Source organism: Lissotriton helveticus, chromosome 8 (genome assembly GCF_964261635.1).
Source record: "Lissotriton helveticus chromosome 8, aLisHel1.1, whole genome shotgun sequence".
NCBI classification, from domain to species: domain Eukaryota; kingdom Metazoa; phylum Chordata; class Amphibia; order Caudata; family Salamandridae; genus Lissotriton; species Lissotriton helveticus.
The window spans coordinates 721,722,159-721,744,028 of NC_136069.1; the positions used below are offsets into that span (position 1 = coordinate 721,722,159).

At 45.2% G+C, this 21,870-nt stretch overlaps 1 protein-coding gene across 4 annotated transcripts in view; it reads left to right on the top strand.

Annotated features, from left to right (window-relative positions):
* FARP1 (FERM, ARH/RhoGEF and pleckstrin domain protein 1) overlaps positions 1–21,870 on the top strand; it is a 543,186-nt gene that overhangs the window by 307,842 nt on the left and 213,474 nt on the right. For all 4 annotated transcript variants that reach the window (XM_078657512.1, XM_078657514.1, XM_078657515.1 and 1 more), the window contains exons 6-8: positions 3,185–3,282; positions 12,140–12,254; positions 14,568–14,715. In XM_078657512.1, the coding sequence (XP_078513638.1) occupies positions 3,185–3,282; positions 12,140–12,254; positions 14,568–14,715 (361 nt within the window). The remainder of the gene's footprint in view (positions 1–3,184; positions 3,283–12,139; positions 12,255–14,567; positions 14,716–21,870) is intronic.

The following is a 21,870-nucleotide window of genomic DNA, read 5'->3' on the forward strand; positions in this document are numbered from 1 at the left end:
ATGCCTTCTGAACAAGTTTTGCCTTATATATAAGGTACAACTATGCTATCAGTGGTATCACATGGGCTTCTGAAGTCCATCTGATATAAAGGTTGACCTACCTTTCAGAAACCGATGCCTCCTGCTCATTTAATAAAAACCTGGTGTATACCTTTGCATCCACATCCAGTAAAGCTAGTAATCAGTAATTTGATGGGTTAGAGTAGCCTACTATTATTTATATGAGCGATGTAATATTGAACCCTTGCAGCACTCGGGAATCCAAGTTGTATCAAAGCAGGAGCGAAACAAAGGTGTTAACCAGACTTACCAAAGGGAGAGATGTATTTTAAGTAGCGGGAATACTATTTGGCCCCTGGGGTCATTTGCTGTCGTAGTCTTATTCAAGCTTTCCTTCACCACCATAGGAGAAACAGCTGATCAAAGGATACTGTTTAATGGCTGTTGCTAACACACAAAGCTAGATTGTACACCTCGGCATCTATTATTGGTGGCGCGTACAATTCTGTTATATGTAACCCATGTAGCTGAAACCACTGTGAGGCCGCTAAGAGAACTGAAGTGCCGTCAGAAATTATGCAGTTATTTAGAATCTTTGTGTCTTTTCTCGAGCCAAATTAGTCTTTCATATACGTTTCTAAAAGTGATCTCATTAATAGCTGCACTGCTGGAATAGTACCATTGTCATGTTCTTTGATGTTATCTTAAAATTTGTTGCATGCCCACGTTTAGTTTTGAGGGCATAAAGTTGACGGTTGGACCATTATAATGTGGCCTAAGTACGTAATGTTTCCATTACATTTCATCAAGCATACTCTCAAGGAGGCTATTGCATTTTCTAAAAATAAGTCAATTGGATCTCTTATAACAAAAAAAAACGTGATCTACATGCAAAGCATAATTGCCAGTTCTTTAAACTTTTGGCCACTTATGAAGATCACTCGATGCTTTGTTGACTTTCTACGCCCATGCCTTCGCCACATGCATGACCGAATTCCTGGAGTGGGCAGGCACACTCAAAAGCGAATTACCATGTGAAAACAGTCACTTTCCACCCTTGCTACTCAGTCTAGAACAGTGAATGTCCCTTTTGAAGATGTGTGGGTATTAGAAAGTGTATTAGACATCCGACAACCTTTGATGCCTGTCAAAATGAAGAAGCCATATAAAGTGTCCATAAGCTGTTTTTGAGGTATGCAGCACATTGCCTTTGTACAATAAAGTTAATCCATTGTATATTATCCTAATACTTTTGATAATTTATTAGATTTAAATTTGTCACCTAAGATTCATTATGTACGCCTATTTCTAGATGTTATGTAATTGAATTTGATCTGAAGGTATTTACTATGTTTACTATGTCTTGCTTATAACCATCAGGAACATTTCAATAAATGTTCACTAATAATTTGTGGGTAGCACCTATACCTCTGGCTAATCAATAATGAATATACATTGCATGTGTTGCTTACAAGGAGGAATGAGGTGGCCTTAAACAGCATGTAAAAGAATCTACTGATCAGGTGGGTAATAAAATTGATATCATTCTAACCCCTGAAGAACTCTTCGATTCTCCCTTGTCTGATCATGCTTTGATTATTTATGAGTTAAGTGTCAACTCCTTCAAATCTATTAGAAAGTCTATTACTATACAATATTTCCATGGAAAAGATTAATGTTTTTTCCCTTGAAGCCACACTTAGACATTTTAAATTTTTTATCCTGCAATAGATTTGGCGAGGATAGAAACCTTCTAACAAACTCTTTTCTTCATAACTAAACAAAGTAGCTCCTCCCGCTACAACAACCCCAACCCCGCTGAAAAGGTGGTACTTTGATTTAATAAAGAAGAAACGCTTTTAGACAGAGGCAAAAATGCAGAATGCTTATAGAGGGCCAAATACAATGAACTGTCTTATTTGCCAAAGTTTTAGTTATTAAGGTATGTTCAAGTGGAGAACAGTGTCGCCGTTGAAGTTCCTATTTATTTTAATAGCGTGCCCATGCCAGATGTTCAAGATGTAGAAAACTTAATATAAATTAACATACAATTAATCTAACAGGAACTAATTTACTTAGCCAAAGGATTTCCTGGAAATTGGGCTTGGTCTGACCTTCCTTTAACGATTTTGGATATCACTGGTTTATAAAAAGTTTCAAAGTATGGTGGTTACCTGAACATCTCACTGTTTGGATGTGCGTGCTTTGGAAATCATGCCGGATTATCTGATCACTCAATCTGGCTTTTAAATTCCACACCACGTTCATCACTGAGATGGTTTGCTATAATGATATTTATGACCTGTGAACCATGCCGCGACCTAGATTAATAGGACTACAGAAGCACTGGGCGAAGCTAGGCCTGCCCACCCATTAAATGCTTTTTTACTGCAGGGAAGAAGGTTTATTTCTGATTCATAGTCAAAGCTCGGTGTTTAGGTGTGTTTTCTTTCAACATCGCTGTTGAGCTATACCTTCTTATTGCTTTCAAAGTCTTAATGCCCGGTTCATGGTCTATGCCTTCTCTTCAGAACTGAAGAAAGTGTATGTCGCACAGGGTTGCAGGCCTGGGCCTCACAACATCAACCACTACGGGACAGCTTCACTGATTTTAGCCGTGGCCTCCCGACCATGAGGGGGGTCGTACAGACATGACAATAGACCTGATTCGGGCAGGAGACTCCCGGGTCTGAAGCCAAAAATGGCTTTATTTTGTCTGTCTCCTTCATGAAATATGCTTCCATAAAAGTAAATGGAGGAAATTCGTTCTCCCAATTCTTTTTTTTTTTTTTTTTTAATCTCCCACTTTCCTCTTCTAAAATATTGGCATGTATGGTCGTACATTACAACACCGGCTCCAAGTAGCGTCAGAGGCTCCGTTGTTGGCCTCTCTCTAGTAGCAGTAATCACATCTTGTTTTACTCTCCATCACTGGCATTACCAAACACACACAATATTTGAAGGAAGCCAGCCTTTACAATTCCTTCTGCATACTAAGAGGCAGGCGCAACCACCAGTTCTTCCATCAACCATCTTGTGTTCTTAAGCAAACTACTTGTTTAGGAAGGGGGTACATTTTTGTAAAACGCAGACAAGCAGACTCTTAAAGCACCTAAGCCCAAATTAGTGTTTCATTGTTCTCTTGCAGTGTGCTTGCACTAAGTCATTCTTTCTTTCTTTGCAGGTACTTATTTGCTTTGCAGGTAAAGCAGGACCTGGTACAAGGGAAGCTTACCTGTAATGATACCAGCGCTGCCCTGCTAATCTCCCATATTGTGCAATGTAAGTATACCGTTTAAAGAATGAAAATGCACGTCTTTCCATAAGCTATAAGTGTTAGAGTGCCCTAAAATTATTACAGTTCCAAAGCACAGCATTAAATGTGAATCGTTAAAAAATTGCCCCGCCACAGACTTAGTCTACTAGTTAAAATAACTTATGAGGTACTTTGTTTTGCACTGCATATGCAATATTGATTATTAGTGTATTGCAAACATCTCGTTATATACTCCTGTATGTTTGTTGGGATGTACAGAATCCTGTTTATTTCACTTCTCACTGCATGTGTAAACTAAGCACACATTTAAGGACACAGGTGTGACTTAAAAAATAGTTAATCTAACTTCTGTGTTTCCCTGTGCAGTGGATTTTCACTTGTTGCGAAATTCTGAAAGGTTTCCGCGAGTGCTCGAGGGAAGGTGATTTCTTTTGACTGGTTTTGAAATCCTATGGCGAATCATTCCATTTTAGCATTAGCTAATATACTCATATAGATTCGTTCATTTAAAAAACCCATTGCAAGTGCAAATGTTTTTCTTTATTTTTGGCTGTGGAGAAATCCCAGCTGCTACACTGCCATCCTATTTTTATGCTGGTTGGATTTAGTAGGAAGTGGTTCTTCTGATCCTGACTGTGTTTACGCCTACCCTTAAGAAGAGTAATTCTCCTTCATTTGCCCAGGTGCCAGTGGTATCCTGAGGAGTTTGTGAATATCCACAAAAAGGCACATTTGTGGATGTGCTAAAGCCTTCAGATAATTCCTGCCTTGGAATGTTCTCTTCCGGTTACTGGCAGTGGATTTACGCATACAAAAATCTTTGTTCGAGGAAATAGCTTTATATGTCTAAAACCAACTTTTATGAATTTTAACCCCTTCGACGCTCATGACGAGCTGGGCTCGTCATGGCGTAGCCTCCTCGCACGCTCATGACGAGCCCAGCTTGTCACGTAACATGCGATTTTTAAAAACCCAGCGTACGGGCGGAATTCCGCCCGCACGCATGCGGTTAAAAGCTTTTACATGTTTAGAAAAAACTATCTGAACTAAACTAAATGCAAATAGCTTTGGAATTGGGTTCCACAGTCTCCGAAAGTTGCACCCTTGCGTTGACATTCAAACGTGATGTTATCAGTAGTGGTAAAGGTGGGAACTTGAGGTAGGATTGCACCTTAACATTTCGAACTTCAAGACTTTCTTTTTTGTATTAGAAATGTTACTTGACCTGTAGTATTAGAGCAGTTTCATGTGTTTTTTCACAGTCATAGTTTCACTTTAAATACACCGCATCATTTTCTAATATCTAATATATAATTATTAGTAGATCAAAACCAAGACGTATGTTAATTTTTAATGGCTTTCTTTGCATTGGTTTCATATTCTCCTTTTAAAATAACAATTTATAGCCTACAGTGTCCGCATGAGTGGAGGTCTTATCTCCAAAAGCCTGTTCCTTAAGCTCTGTAACACACTACCGCTCTTCTTTGGTTCTTCGACAGTGCACCCCGATCTTTCAGGAGATTGCCAATCCATTGCTTTTCGTCATACCATGTTATGTTATGTTATCCGTATTTATAGAGCGCACAGATGCCCCAGCAAAGGGGCGTCCTGGCGCAGATAGAACAGAAAACAGGACAAAGTAATACCAAGGGAAGCAAACACAACAACACTAGGAATCCAATGGAAAAAGAAAGGTTTTTACAGCTCTCCTAAAAGCCAAGAGACTGTCAATCGCACGGATATGAATGGGGAGAGAGTTCCATAGCCTGGCAGCAAGCACACGAAAGGAGCGGCCGCCGGATCTGGACCTCTTGAAGCGTGGAACTGTAGCCAAATGAAGGCTTGAAGACCTCAAAGAGCGAGTGGGTATATAAGGAGAGATGAGATGCTCCAGGATCTGAGGAGAAGAATGTTTAAGGATTTTGAACGAGAGGCAGAGAGACTTAAACTTGATTCTCTGAGCCACAGGGAGCCAGTGGAGCTTCTGAATAGTTTTTTGGGCTGAACAGAATCTAGGTAAGCCTACTAAAGCCTTAGCGGCAGCGTTCTGAACGCGTTGGAGTCTGAAAAGTTCAGCCTGATTAGCTCCAAGCAAAAGAGAGCTTGCGTAGTCAAGCCTGGACACAATCGTGGCTTGTACAATAAGCTGTCTGGTAGGAGCATCAAAAAATGTAAAAGTAGATCTGAGTTTGCGAAGAGTGCCAAAACAGTTAGCGGCCACTTTTTTAGTGTGAGTAGCAAAATTAAGTTGAGCCAGACCCCTAGGTTTTTAACCTCGGTGACAGGAGTGGGGGTCGGACCGAGCTCAGATGGCCACCATTTATCACCCCAGAGATGACTCTGCTTTCCGACAATGAGCACCTCGGTTTTATTGGCGTTCAATTGAAGGTAGTTGTCTGTCATCCAGCGGGCCACTGAGGAGAATCCCTCACGGAACTTGGCAGCCTCAAGGTCAGAGGCCCCACTTATTGCAACCGCCAGCTGCGTGTCGTCAGCGTAGGATACCATAGTGAGGTTCCAACGTTTAGCGACAGCAGCCAGCGGCTGCACGTAGAGATTGAATAAAGTGGGGCTGAGAGCCGAGCCCTGCGGAACTCCCTGGTCAATGGAATAAGGTCTAGATTCAAAAGGTGGAGTGGTTACCTTGAAGGTACGACCAGATAGAAAAGATCGAAACCATTCAAGTGCCACATTGTCGACACCTCCCTCGACCAAACGCTGTAATAAAACAGCGTGGGAGACCGTGTCAAACGCGGCACTGAGATCAAGAAGCACCAGTGCCGCAGTGTGACCAGAATCTACCAAAGTCCGAAGATGTTGAACCATAGAGAGTAGCGCAGTCTCGGTACTATGACCGGGCCGAAACCCATTCTGCGAAGGATCTAATATATTCGCAGAGTGAAGATGATTAGATAAGATGGTATTAACATGGGCCTCGGCCAGTTTAGCAGCCCAGGGAAGGAGGGAGATGGGACGGTAGTTCTCCAATTTCAGAGGATCAAGGGCAGGTTTTTTTAAGATGGGAATAACCTGAGCCTGTTTCCAGATAGCCGGGACAGTACCTGAAGACAGTGATAGATTGACAAGGTCTCGTAGCGGAGGAAGACAGAAAGAAGCAGACTCTCTAAATTGAGTAGGTCGTAATGGATCCATGGGGGGAGCCTGTTTTAATTTTCACTACAAGTTTGTTAAATTCCTCCATTGTGAGTTCTGGGAGATGAGTCAGGAACATAGTAGTTTTAGAAACAAATTCCTGATTCTCAGATGACACAGTAGTGCCAGAAAAAAAGCGATAGATGTCCTTCACCTTTTTTACAAAAAAAGCGGCCAAGTCCTCACAGTGGGAAAGGGAACAGATCTCAGCAGCTGGGGCTCTACTAGCTGTAAGATCCTTAAGCACCTTAAATATGAGTTTAGTCGCATTGGTACTGGTGCTGAATTCAAGAGAGAAGTAGGCAGCGCGGGCCTTACAGATCGCTTTGTGATACTTCTTAATCCTAGCAAGATACAAAGTTTTCTTTTCAAGCTGATAAGACTTGCGCCAAACTCTTTCAGCTTGTTTGCAGGATTTTTTTAGAAGCCGAAGCGAATCATCATACCAGGGGCTAGATTCGGTACGGCGGTGTTTACTCTCAGAAATAGGAATCAGCCTATCTAAGGCTTTATTAAGCCAATTACAAAAGAGAGCGTAGCCAGATTCCACATCTGTGAAGGGACCCAGAGGGTGAAGACTAAGGAGCTGATGAAAATCGGCCAGTTTCAACTTTTTCCAGGGACGTCTGAGAGTAACAGGAGTGGGGGTTCCAAGGGGAAAAGTATGAAGCGCAAGATGTACCTCAATTAAGTGGTGGTCAGTCCAGGCCATAGGCCTCGGGGGCAGTACTTTAGCCGTAGTTAAGTTAGTGAAGAAAGGGTCCAAAATATGACCACCCACATGAGTGTGGTGATTAACTAGCTGGAATAGCTGGAGAGCCTCCAAATTTGCAAGAGTAGTGCTGACCGCCGGGGAGCAAGGAGAATCAAAATGGAGATTTAAATCACCTACCACACTAAAATTGGCGGTTTTTAAAGCCAATGCGCCAACTACATCAGGAAGGGCTGCCCTGAAGGCAGCATCCGAACCCGGAGGCCGGTAAATAAGTAAGCCGGAAAAAGTAAAGTGGTGGCTAACGGAAACAGAGAAGTGGGCGCATTCACAGCCAGCTATGTCCGTAGCCTTCCATATACATGGGTAGCAAGATTTAACAGCAGCCGCAATGCCACCACCTCTCGAGTTATGATTGAGGGAAAATATCGAATACTCAGAGGGGAGCGCCAGATTAACTGCCACCAAGGCCTCCTCATGTAACCATGTTTCTGACATGAAAAGAATGTCAGGAGTCTCCTCCGTAAGAAAATTGTAAATGTCCAAATGGTGCTTAACCAGTGATCTAACATTGAGATGGCATACCTTAAGGTCATAGAGACCCTGAGATTTCTCCTGAGGGGACCCCGTAGTCTCTGGAGGTCCTAAGGGAACTGTCTTGTGGGCGAGAATAGGGGTCGAGGATGTAAGATGAAAAACACAACCAGGACACTGAAAAGGGCCACAAAGAGGATGTAGAGGAGCATGGGAACAAGGCAAGGTACTGTAGCGAAAATGGAGTAACTCAGCTCTGGAATACATTCTTACCGAATGAAAAAGAGTAGGATACACAAGGCCAGGCTATAGAGCCCTGCCCTAGCACCTCCTTAGCGCTGACGAGCAGGACTCTAGCACGACTCAGGCGCAGTGAAGGCGCGACCGCTGCGCGTCACCGCTGCGCGCAAGAGGGCATGTTTAAGTAGGGCGGGCGTGAGACAGCCGCACCACTAGAGTGCTCACAGGCGCCTCCAGAACGGCACAACCACACCCAAGATGGCGGCGCTAGCAAAACAAATAGCCCACAGACCCGGCCCCGCTAAGCAGCGGTGTTACAGCTATTATGGTGCAGGTAAGGGGCGAGAAGACCCTAGTAAAATCAGGGGTTAAAAAAGTAAGTTCAACACAAATACGAAAACGGGCAATTTAAAAAGCGCGTAGGGCAATCCGCAGAGTAGCGTTGCAGCGTGCGAGTCCTTCAGCACACTAGTGCTCGGGAATCATGTCCTAGCTGACCCCCTAGAGGACTGGACTTAAGTAGGGCGGGCGTGAGACAGCCGCACCACTAGAGCGCTCGACAGGCGCCTCCAGAACGGCACAACCACACCCAAGATGGCGGCGCTAGCAAAACAAATAGAGAGCCCACAGACCCGGACCCGCTAAGCAGCGGTGTTACAGCTATTATGGTGCAGGTAAGGGGCGAGAAGACCCTAGTAAAATCAGGGGTTAAAAAAGTAAGTTCAACACAAACGCACCATGGAAAACATTCTTTTTATGTTCTGTGCATGGACTTTTATCAGACTCCTAATAGTTGTTTTAAACACCTTTCAGCTTGTGAATTGAGATACGTACTAGCCGTCGTTACCTACAAAAAAAGTTTCCATTCTTAGATATAGTTTTTTCTGATTATATTTTTTTCTGATTTCATCAGCGTGTACCTTGAAAGAGTTGTTTGCAGATATTGGCAATTTGATCCGCAATAGTTTATGGCCTATCCGATACTACCAGTGTGTGAACTGAAAAGCACTTAGGACCTATTTCAATCAATTCAATTATTCGAGCAGTGCTCTTATACCCAAACAAAGACTTATCCTTGTGTAAGGCAGGTGAGCCTATAATAAAAGGAGTAGTTCCCTCACTTCCCAATTAAGCTGTTGCACAGCCCAAGATCTTCCAGGGCCAAACTGGAATGTAAAGATATCATTTGGATCCTTATCCATCTGTCCATCATGTACAATAAGATCCATAACCAAATGTGCACGCTAGGAATAACTACTCTGGTGCAGATTCAGCGATCTGCAAATAAAAACTAAGGCCACCTATCTCCTTGTTTAATAGGTTGTGATGCCCACTCCTAAACATGTGTCTTGTGTCTAAACGTTCCTTTTGCTGTAGCTAATATGCAATCCGCTTTTTCCATCCTCCTCTTTCGTTTTACTTCCTCACTCTGACACTTTTTCCTTTGGGCGTTCTCTCACCAGATTCCTTCCATTTGATCGTGAAGAAATATCAACGTTTCTCATGTAAGATGTACTTCAGAAATGTCAGCAACTTTAACTACGGAAGATATCCTATAACTTTAATTGTTCTAGATAAAAAGTTGGACCAAAGAGATAAAAACACTTGTATTTGAACTTGTGTATGTTGAGAAACTCTACCATTGGCCAAAGGTAGGTCATCTTCTGAGGGTAGATGATGCAATATCTTGCTATGTGTAGAGAGTTTGCACTCGCTAAGAAATTAAGTTGCCCTGCTGCTTTAAGTATCTTCTGTTTAATTTGCAGTATCGACATTCTTGGTAACATCTATATTCCCAGCCCTGTATTTCCCACTTGAAGGGTCCAGTCGTATGTACTCTTGCCATTTGTTTTCTTTGCAAATCAAGATCTGTTACCAGCTGAACAAAATTCTGCATAACCTGTCTTCCTAGGTCAAAACTTTGTGTCCTCCTCTATCAAATATCAAGTGCATACGTTGTCTGTCCATGGCCGAATTGTCAGGTGTTCACATGTGTCAAGGACCACCAAATTAGGGCTTTCTGAGAACATTCTTTACTCTGCTTGATAAAATCACTGAGATCTTGTGCATCCTACTTGTTTTCATCCACTCTTTGGCCTATGGAATCAATCTTACTTTGCAACTTCCTCACTGTATTCTTAATTACTTTCATGACTGTCTGAAGTTCCCATGTTACCTTGTGCTCTATGTCAGTCTTGAGAAATAGCAGTCAGGTCATCCTCGGTAATCGGATTCAGCGTGTTGTGGATGTCCCTGTTTGCAACTCTATTCTACTCATGTCCGTACAGTAGTTACTGTCTTTATTCTTTAAGAGATGATGGATTTTGGTGGCCTCTTGACTCTGACTCCATGGGTCTGCTGTGACTAATATATATTTTTGTCTCCGTTGCTTTCCTCTTCCCTGGCATGCATGTTGTTATCTCATAGGCCCCTTTGACAAAGCAGTACATAGCTTTCTGCAGTACCCCGAGCTGAGCTCAAACCGATCACCCCGTGGTCCTTTGCAGCCGCTGATTTAGGACTTCAGGGGCTCTTTAACCATTCACCTCATGTCGATTCTGTGCACCCAGGGATTTCACAGTCCCTTACAGTCATTGCACTGTTCACCTTCAACATCTTTATAATACTGAGCTTGCCAGTATCAAACTGTCCCTTACGAAGTGATCACTGGTACAGAAAACCTTGGCACATTTCCATTCAAAGACTATTTCCAGGGCACACTTGTCTTGGGCAGGGATGGCACAGATCTGACTCTTATTCTAGTGCCATTTTATGAAAGCAGAATCATTTGCATTTCGGCTTCACTGGACCTCATATGGGGCTCAATCAATCAATCAATCAGAGTACTTGTAAAGCGCGCTACTGCTCGAAGAGCCAGGTCTTGAGGAGTCTTCTGAAGGCGAGTAGGTCTTGGGTCTGCTGTATGTGGGAAGGGAAGGGTGTTCCAGGTCTTGGCGGCGAGGTAGGAGAAGGATCTGCCGCCGGCGGTTGTTCGTTGGCTGCGAGGGCCAGCGGCGAGGGCGAGGCTGGCGGAGTGGAGCTGGTGGGTGGGGATGTAGAAGCTGAGTCTGCTGTTCAGGTAGGCTGGTCTGGCGTTGTGGAGTGCTTTGTGTGCGTGGGTGAGGAGCTTGAAGGTGATCCTCTTGTCGACGGGCAGCCAGTGTAGGTCTCTCAGGTGGGGGGGTGATGTGGCTGCGGCGGGGGACGTTAACGATCAGTCGGGACGGAGACGTTTTAGATGCGTTGTAGGTGTTTGGCTGGGATTCCTGCGTAGATTGCGTTGCCGTAGTCCAGTCTTGTGCTGACGAGGGCCTGTGTGATCAGAGCCGTTGCAGCATAATTTCAAAGAAAAATAATGCATGTTCCTTTAAACTATGACTCTGCTAACTCACTGTGACATGTCTCATCTTACGGCACCATCATCTTCTCCCCTGTGGCTCTGAGGCAGCTCCAGCCATTGACATCACACATACATCCCACCCCATCCAGAGAAGGAGCTTATCAAAGCTTTTGTACGTCCTCCGAAAACACTCCCTCACAGATTCAAGCCCCACACCAAGGGAGTCTTTTGCTTCTCACATTGTTTACCATCAGAGTCACAGATAAGAAAGCTAGAGTGCTGTTACATAGTCCAGTTCTTCAGTGAGTGTTTGAAGTACATGATAATGTTCGTTGAGCTGGCTAAGATGCTTCCATTCTAGGGGAGGCTTGGACGATAAGGCATTCAGGTCTTCCGTGAGGTCCGGTGTGTGGCTACAGGCTAATGTGCTTTAGTTAGCGAAAGAGGCGTGGAAGAAGCCCCCATTATCTCCAGTGGTCCTCCAGTTGCCTTGTGTTAGGGAAGCTTGCACTGCATTCTACCCATGCTGTACATGTGGTGTGTATTGGCGAAGATTGGTAAACAAACGTTTTTACCAATCTTCACCAATACACTCCACAGGTACTGGCTTTTAATAGTGATATATATATATATATATATATTTTAAATAACACTATTAAAAGCCAGAATCAAGGCTTTGTTGGCTTATTTTATTAGGCTGATGACCCAAAATAAAGAAAAGTTTGGTGTGGCATTAAAAAGCGAATTTGCACCCAATGGCAAAATATTACTAATTGTTTTGTATTACAAGTAAGTATACCTTCCAGGAAGCATTTTCCAGCAAACTGATTTTGCCACAGTAATCTAAAAGCTGTGTTGTTACTTTTATTTCTCATTGACACAGCTGAGATTGGCGATTTTGATGAAGCCGTAGAGCGCGAACACTTAGCAAAGAACAAGTATATTCCTCAACATGAAGCACTGGAAGACAAAATCATGGAATTTCATCGTCACCATGTGTAAGTCTCTGTTTCAAGTCACCCTCTTCTGCCTTGCTGTATACTCTGTCCTCGTTCCTTTGTTCCCATAAAGTCTTTGCATTAAAGAGATACAAGTAATTCAATATCAGATTTTATTTTAAATCTCCGATACCACCGCACTGAGGATACCATTGCGTAAGGGGCACTTATTCTTTATTTGATTGTGTTTATACTAAACCAGAAGGAATAATAAATACTGTGCCAAGCTAACAACAAAGCAATGCTTGGAGCAACAATGCATTCTTCCTTGGTAGTTTTGGATGATGGTCTTTTGTGGTCAGTTACGGGCTGTTAGTAGGTAATGTTGTATGCAAGCAGCTAGATATTGGAGGAAACAGTAATTCTTCTGAACTGTGCAGATGTTTAGGAGGACCAAACTGGGGCACGGACCATTAGGAGTAAAAATTGTTGAGTAAATTTAGAGATAGACATGTTTTCAGGTACGCAGGGAACACTATTTTCAGTACTCTGCCTGCTATGTGTCTTGCTTACAGTACTGCACAGCCTCTTTGGGCTGGCAAAGAAGATTCTGCAAGAGGCCATTAGAGCAATGCTGAATAAGATGTAGCACCAGTGCAGGAGGTATTGTTGGCGGCCTCTGCTGAGTGTGTGTCATCTCGGTCATTCTGTCAAAGTACTGCCTCCACCTCTGCTGAAGGTGCTGACATTGGTGGCTCAAAGTATTTGTCTCGAGTCCACTGCAGCTCGCCCAGCCCTCCGCTCCCGCCACTGCTGCTGAATGCCACTGGCAGCAGTACCTACCTGCTAAAAAGTATATTATTTAGTTAAATGCTCTGTTGATGAATTCTGCTAAAAAACAATAGACTCACAGCGCTGCCATGATGTGGATCTATACATAGCTTTGAGAAGCACCGGCACAAATTAAGCACTGCCGATCACCAATGATCAAGAGCATGAGTGTGTTAAAAATATCTAAAGTATATGTTTAAAACCCTTTTGAGTGCACTATTGTGCACGCATTTGTAAGCCTGAATTAGTGGTGGGCACGGCAGAGTCTGCTCAAACATTTATAAACATTTCTCTCACATTGTCTCTTCTATGCTATCAGCTTGGCATTCTTTGAGCACAGCTATAACCAACGTTTGCCATTGAGTATAAACAATCACAGGCCTCTATTCCAGGCCTTTTAGTGTCTTTTTGACTGGAGCCTCAACTGCATGAAGGTATTATTATTCTATAGCCTGCATCTGACGAAAACATTTTTCTAATTTTGTCATCTGCCAAATGATTTGCCTAGATGACTTCCACCTTGCGAAAGGTTCACCCGTGACAACTTAATTCATGGAATCATAATGCTGTTTGCTTTTATCTAACCTGAAGTCCAACCAAAGGTGCAGTGACTGTAATATTGTGAGTAGTGTGGAGATTGGACGAGACATGCCGTGACGTGATCCGCGGCTGTGAAAACTATGACCTCCCTTCCCAACTGAGTGATCCACTCGAGAGAGTGACCCAGACTTTCATCTGAGAGTATTACCAATCTTTCCAGGTCCCAAGCAGTTTCCTTCAGTCTTGTAGCTGATCAAGCAGACACCAACATTCAATTAAACTGTGACCCACAAAAAAAGAAAACCTTCATCTCCACGGTACATATGCGAACAAACAATCTCGACAAAATAAATGAAATGCTGCAAAACCCACCAAAATGCTTATCCTGCTTGGTAGAAGCATTTGCCTTTTTTTTATTCTTAAAGAATTGAGTCTGTTCTCTCCTATATTCCATTGTCAACAAAAAAGTCCTTATGTTTTCAGGAGTTCTGAAATCTGGCTACTTTTACTTTAGTCTAGGTGAGTGTGGCGCCTCCATCCAATTTCTACTGAAGTATGTCTGTATGCACTTTGTGTGTTGCTTGAATAAATGTGGTACTTGCACACCCAAAGCAGTTTTGGAACCAGTCTAGAGAAAGGAGCTCGCTGACGAGGTACTAAACCGTACTTGGTGATTTTAAACTGTGAAGTGAGCTCCAGCCAGCCAGCCAGCAAAGGCTTATTCATTGACTGTGCTTCTATCAGTAGCTGGTACTGTGAAAGCATTTCTTTGATGATCTGAAGGTTTGTCTGATTAAAGATGCACCTTATAGAACACTTTGAAGGTCAAAGTTGGCCAATGCACAAACTTTAGGTAAGCCCAATGATGGACATTACACATGCTTATCTATTTTCATTAGAACATATTTTCTGCATCTAAAAGCACCCCACTTTTTACATTCTGTTAAACTTGTTGATACATCCACACGGTGGCTAATATGTTTTGCAATTTTCTTTCCCAAGGGGCCAGACACCAGCAGAGTCAGATTTCCAGTTATTGGAAATTGCCCGTCGGTTGGAAATGTATGGCATCCGATTGCACCCGGCAAAGGATCGAGAGGGGACAAAGATCAATCTGGCGGTCGCCCACACCGGCATCCTGGTGTTCCAGGTCAGGAATATGGCGTGCGCCCTGCATCGCTGCAGCCATGTTTGTTTTGATCTTTTTAAGGAAGCTCTGTATCCCTCACAGTATAATTAGACCCATCCTTGTAAATTGCTGATCCCATCTACGAGACAGTTCTGACCATATTTTGGGAAGCTGGCGCCATACCGATGAGTGTAAATTCTGGGTAACGTTTTCAACTAGTGAGATTCCACTGTAAAACCGAGGTGTAGTATCACTCTGTCCTTCGACGAGCATCAAATAGGCATCAAATGGAGGTGGGGGGATGGGCAAAAAGGGGTTTATGAGTTGCATAAAATGGAATGAGAGAACTTAGCTGGATTTTGACCATGCAAGAAGAATTAAATTGGGGTGCACAGGAAGGAATATTTGCTTTAAACATACAAACTTTCTCTATCTCTTTTTTTAATCTCGATGAAGACTCTCCTAAATGCCACCCCCTTAGCATTGGGAATTCCTCAATCTTATAGCACTCACAATTATTCCATTTCAACACAATGAGGACAGAGGACCCTGGCACAGTGTCCCTTTGACACCTTGCTCCTCATTTTCTCATTGTGACTGACCCAGTATGTTTTTCGTGTGCCAGAGACATGTCATTATGATACCTGATGTTGCTGTGTGTTTGAAGTGACAGTACCCATGGTTCTGGTTTGTGTGTATCTATGCGCCGTAGCCAGTAAGGTTGTAGGGTGTTGCACAGAGATCGTAGACTGTAAATGCAGCTGTAGTGTATTATTGTGCAACTCGTGCAATATATTCCATGCGCAAGCAGCACGTCTGCTTCTCGGGTACCTTTTGTTAACAACATGTACCATGTTCTTGTTCTAATGAGGCCCTTGGTGGCAGACAGAATGTTATGTTATGTTAAGTAATTTTTATATAGCGCCGGTTCACCATCAGGTCTCTTCACGCTTCTAGGGGGGAGTTTTACAACAAACAGTGCATATGAGCTGATGTGAGCGAGTTATTTCATGGTCAGTGCCTCCAAAAACAAGATGGTCGTGAGTTTTTTCCTAAAAGGAAGGAGGGCTGGTTCCCTGCGCAGGGATTCGGGTAAGTTGTTCCAGAGCTGTGGTATCACGGTGGAAAAGGCTCTGCCCCCTTTAAGTTTGGAGTGGAAGCGTGGGGTGACCAGACGACAGGCTACAGAAGAGCGGAAAGTCCGGGCAGGGATGTAATTTGTCAGACGGTCCTTGATGTAGGACGGGGCTTGACCATAAATGGCCTTGTGGGCAATGCAGAGACCCTTGAAAACTGCTCGCTGCCTAATAGGGAGCCAGTGTAGTTTCGCGAGCAGTGGAGAAGCGTGGGCCCGTCTTGGTAAATCAACGATAAGGCGTGCCGCATCGTTCTGCACAACCTGCAGTCTTCTCGTCATTTTCCAAGGAAGTCCAATATAAAGGGCGTTCCCATAATCCAATCTGGACATTATTGTAGCAGATACAATTGCATGTAGAGAAGCTGTAGAGAGGAGGGGAACACGTTTCCGTAAGCACCTCATAAGCCCTGTACAGGTACCAACCACTGCAGACACTTGGTTATTCATTGACAGTTCAGCATCGATTTTAATTCCCAAATTTTTTACCACTGGGACTGGGGTAGGGGCGACTCACAGCTCTCGTGGCCAAAACAGAACACACCATGGGCTATTGGTATGTGGGACAACCAGAATTTTCGTCTTATCTGGATTTATTTTGAGTGAGTTGTCCGTCATCCAGCTCACTGTAAAACGTAATACCTCTTGTATGTGTTCCTGAGCTAGGGTGGAGTTGTTAATCCGTACAAGGAGCTGGGTGTCGTCTGCGTAATTGAAGACCTGGCAGTCCAGTTGGGCCAGATTCTCCACCAGCGGTTGTAGGTATAAATTGAAGAGCAAAGGGGACAACGGCGAGCCCTGCGGAGCACCACAAGTCAGGGATTCAGAGGTCGACACCTGAGCACCTAGCTAAACCCTCTGGGTCCGGTTGGACAGGAATGATTTAAGCCATTGATAGGCGGGTCCCTCTATGCCCACGCTGGCGGGGCATAAAGGGACAAGAGTGTTTTATGGCTGACTGTATCTAATGCCGCTGACAGATCTAATAATATCAGGGCACTCGATACTTTCTTGTCAGCCATGACCCTCAGCTCATCCAGATAGCATCACCAGCTCCGTACTGTTATGAGCTCTAAAGCCAGCCTGTCTGGAGTGTAGCAGTCTATGCTCCTCAAAGAATGTCGAAAGTGTTTTAAGGACATGCTGTTCAAGTACCTTAGCTAGATATGGGAGCTGGGAAATTGGCCTGTAATTTTTAAAGATGGAGTGTGAGAAGTTGGCCTGATGTGCAGTGCTCACTATTCTAGTGATCACTATATATCAGTCCAAACAACCCTTATTGATGATTGGTTGTAAGTCAACCTTATAGACCAGCTATCCTAGTAGCATGGATACGAGCAGTCTAAGGCTAAGACTCTAGAGGGCGTGTTAAGCCAGCTGTTTTACCATCACATTACCCCTTGAACACCCAGTGAAAGGACACCACACAAGTGTTATGAAAATAAACAGTGTATTTATTAGAATCACAACAACCCTGTACTCTTTATGAGGACAGGGTGCTAGGCACACAACAAAACTCTTACGAAAATACTTAAGTTAGCACGTTATACACAAATGCCCGAGGGGCACGAAAAACCATATATTCTAAAAGTGGAATGCGAAATTACTAGCAGGTAAGTACAGTACTAATAGGCTTTGGAATCGCTAGGACTGGACTAGGGAATCGTTAGATTACTACTAGGAGGCCCAGGGGACTCGGGTGCAGAGTGTGCACTCTCACGCGGGATGCGGGACAAAGTCTATGGAGGCTAGTAAAGGCAAAGTTAGTGTTCACGGGCGAACCCGACCTGGTGGGAAGAAAACGACAGTGGATCCTGACCCTAGGATAGTGAGGCTATGCTGGGACACCGAAGTGCCGAAGTTACCTAGCCCAGGGGCTGCAGCTGCATAGGTCTGAAAAGACGTCGGGGATCTCGTTGCCGGACCAGGAGCCTGGAAGGAAGAAGTTGCTGGCAGGCGACCAGTGAAGGAAAGTTCGTTGGATCCAAGCCTGGATCGAGGAAGAAGAAACCTGAAAGCAGAGGGGACCAAGTTCTTGAATCACTAGCCAGTGATTAAGTGGGCACCAGGATGGCACCGGGCGAAGTCACCGCAGTCAGGTGAGTGGGCGCTGCTGGGCTCTGCAGTCTCTCGGACCAGGAGGCGTTGTCGGCGACCAGGATGGAGGTGCGAGCTGTCCCACGAAGGTTCTTGCTGTCGACGTCGCTGGACCCAGGATTGGGCAACAAGTCTTGGCAAATGCAAGGCCCACGCGGTGGACCTAAAATGGCGTCTTGGGCGGACCAGGAGGGTCCAGGGTACTGCTCCGATGGAGGGAAGCAAGGGCCAGTCTGGAGCAACCAGACCAGCAGCAGAAATGTCGTCGGGCGTCGTCAGGAAGGCCACAAGCCAGCGGGCTAGTAGCCAAACAACGCGGTGAGCAGTAAAAAGCAGAAGGGCCCCACGCAGATCGTGGAGATGCTGGGGGGCTGCTCTTCGGTGCTGGAGCTGCTCAGGGTGGGGGCTTCTCGGACCCCAAAGCACTCACCAGGAATTCACTCGGCGGGCTTGTTGTTCAGAAGTCGTGCAGTCTTGAAGATGGCCGGTCCCTCGAGGTCTCGTCACACCCACGAATCTCAGCGTGACTGATGATGTAGGTAGAGGTCAGAGGTGCCAGGGAAGCCGGTTCTCGTCGAGCTGGGCAGTCGGATTCCGGAGGAAGGACTTGCAGCAGACCGCAGTGTTCTGTAGATGGTGCCTGCGGATGCAGGGTGACTACTCCTTAGTCACAAGGGAGAAATCTTAGGAAGAAGTCTTGAGTTCCTTTCGTGGAAAGTAGTTTCAGGATTCAAAGATGATCTGATTTGGAAGGGGGCCAGTCTCTACCTTTATCCTGTAAAAAGGGGCTGGCACGCGACTAAGTCCTGCCCTATGGGTGGGACTAGGAGGGGGGTGGTTACACCCACTTCCTTGGCGGGCTTTTCCCCAGCACAGGGTCTGGAGTGACCCTGGAACTGGTTCCAGCCAGCCTATGCACAGTGAGCACCGGGGTGCCACGTGCAGTCACCTTCCTCTAAAGCCCTGCCTACCTACAATACACAAAACCCTGTCTGGGACGGTGCTGGCACCGCCCCTGGCAGGAAACCCTTTGTCCTTATCTCCTGCTCTGGGAGGACTCCCAGCAGCAGGAGGGCAGACTTGTGTCTCGGTGGCAGCATCCATTTTGTGGATGCTAAGGCTCTGTCTGACTTTTAACCGGGTTATAGGTTACATGCATGTCGTGTCCCTCTAGAAGGGTGGAATGCTAACCCCGTCGCCAGAATTGGCGAGGGGTTAGTATTCCAATTCGTATGACACCTTACTCGACATGTTTTGATAAAGCGATACCAGAGTTGGCACATAACCGCGAGGATTATAATGCACTTAAGAGTATATGGTATGCGATATCATGGAAACGGCTAAGGGATGGGTCCCGAAAGCCGCAGACAGGCTCAGCTCATGCCAGAGCACCATCTCACACGATTCCAAGCACTCTGCCTTCAGGATTGTTAAGGCCTGCCATAGGAGTGACTGATAGGAGATCTGTGTGTCCATTTTAGGGTTAGATATAGGTATACTATATCTAAAGCAAAGGGTGAGTACACCACCTTGCCCCAGCTGTCGTGCAGCCAGTTGTGTCAGTTTTAGTTAGTCAATCCAGGGGTGGCACAATACATGCTTCAGCCCCTGGGAGACTTCTGGGTGCACCTCAGCCCTGGGTACAGGGACTTGGAGAGGGCCCAGTGCCAATTCAGTACCTGAGTACAATTTGGATAGAGAGAACAGCTAGGCTGTGGGTCTGATTAGCAGGCCCACAGCCAGGGAAAGTCGTAAACCAGTGCAGCAAAAAGCAAAAATCTGGGTGATCATAGGATTGCAGACCCTACTCTCCTACATGGAGGCATCCACTCCTGGCTTTTTAAGTAAGGGAGTAACTCTAGCCTCTTTCAATGCGGGAGGTAGAGAGCCTGTTTCCAGGGAGGCATTTAGTAGCTTAAGAATATGGCCTCCTAGGCTAGAGGCAGCCAGTTGAAAGATTCTCGGAATGGCGGGCGAGGATTCCAGTGGACTTGGTCAGATCACTCTGGGATCCGAGCCAGCTGGTCACGGGGCGAGTTCTGCGATAAAAAAAGCAACAAACCTACCTTCTCTTTCTGGATATTTCCTGCAACATTTTGTTGACGAGTAATCTTCCTTCCCCGGTCTGGGCTGCTCCTATCCTTCCCCCTTGAAGACACCATTGTAAAGACGAGTGGGTGTGTCTGTATTGACTTCACATCCACTCTATGTTGTACCAAGCTAGGTCCAGCTGCTCACCCTGTGGCCTGAAAGAAGTTAACCCTTCAGCAAAGACTCTGGCCATGGGCAAGGTCAAAGGTGCACACCTTGGACAAAGATATGAGGGTCAGTTGTGTGAAGACTAGCTGCCATATCATTGATTCAAGAGGACTTCTTTGGCTTATCCTGTGTTCACCCTTTTTTGAAACGACTCTACACAGAGTGTAGTGGTAGGGAGCATGTCCCATAAAAAAGGATACCCATTTTGATTATGCAAACCATATAAGAGAAGGAGATAGACTTCCTGGGTTGTGGAGGCTCTGCCTTCCTGTGCACCATTGCTCGAGTCCAGCGGCCAGTGCGTACCATGAAGAGTTCTAAAGTACTGAGACTGCCGAGACTGGAAGCTTGCGACTGCTGCCCAGATTGATTAGCAGGCCCTAGGAACAACATCAATCAGAGCAGGAAGCCCAATGTTCTTCATCACTACGCCTCAGGGCAACTGTGAGCAAATGCGACCACTGCTGTGTCGCTGCCTCGTTGCCCATACCAACAAGTTGTGCTGGCCACCCGGCATGAAGCCCTGTGTGCTTATGTCTAACATTGCAGCATCTGATTGTCCCTACACTAGTGTCACTAACCCACCCTGGGGGCCCAGATGCCTCTTTGCCCGCTGATCCCATTTTCATTACTCTTCAGAGCAGTAAACACTGATTTCCGCGGACTGTGGTAAAAGAAAAAGGAGGCTGCTACTTGTACGAACGATGCCGGACAGCACTGCCCCTCTCAGTGCAGCACCATGAGAGGCAATGAACATGCACCATGTGCAATACTGAACAATACATTTGACTGTACAACTTTGCTATCTTAAAATCAACAACCAACACTGTGGTTTGCCTGTTGCATTACCCCTTTGCATGTGTGTCCCTGTGGTCAGTGGGCCCGGGTAATGTGACAATGAAAACTTGTTGCAAAGTAACTGTGAAAGGGGAGAGGTGTGGCGCCGCGGCCAGGGCGACTGACGCTGGAATCTGGGGACCACGGTTCGATCCCCGGCTCCGGCGGCAGGTTAGCCCAGCACCATGTGACTCTGGGCAATAGCTCGCTTAATCTTCCCGACGGCCCCCAGCGCCTAGAGACCCTTACGGGTGATTGTGCGCTTTACAAATGTGGACTTTACTTTATGCTTACCATTCGTGTGAATGTATATTAAGCCATACAGAAGATACTAAGCGTGTTTCCTTACGGTATCCACGTTTTATTGCCTAGGAGGTTCAATTCAGTGAGCTCACAGTACTATTTGGCTTCTGTGAGCATAAGTATTGCCCTTAGGAGAACTGACCTGATCCGCACAAAAAAAAGAAAATAAGAATTTTAATACAAAAGGGCAGTGAGCTTTCTGCAAGACAGCGAGCGTACTTAAGAAGTTGGGGCCAGATTTCTCCAACTCCCTGTACTTGAATGAAGTCTGTTTCTTAAAAAAACCTGATAACTTGCAATGCATGAGGAGGGTTTGTAGTAAGGAACTATCCTTTCTAGGCCTGTTAACAAAGTAGGTAACTGAAGTGTTCGAGGCATATGGGCTGCAGATGGTACATTTATGAATAGATCGCCATCTGGTGTTGGGCTCGGATGATTGCACTTGTTTTTCTTCTGGAGAAGTCTTTGTCGTCATAGATGACTCCTCCTCTTGGTGTTAGTGCGCATGGGCATCGGCTCCATCCTTAGATTGTTTTTTTCCGCCA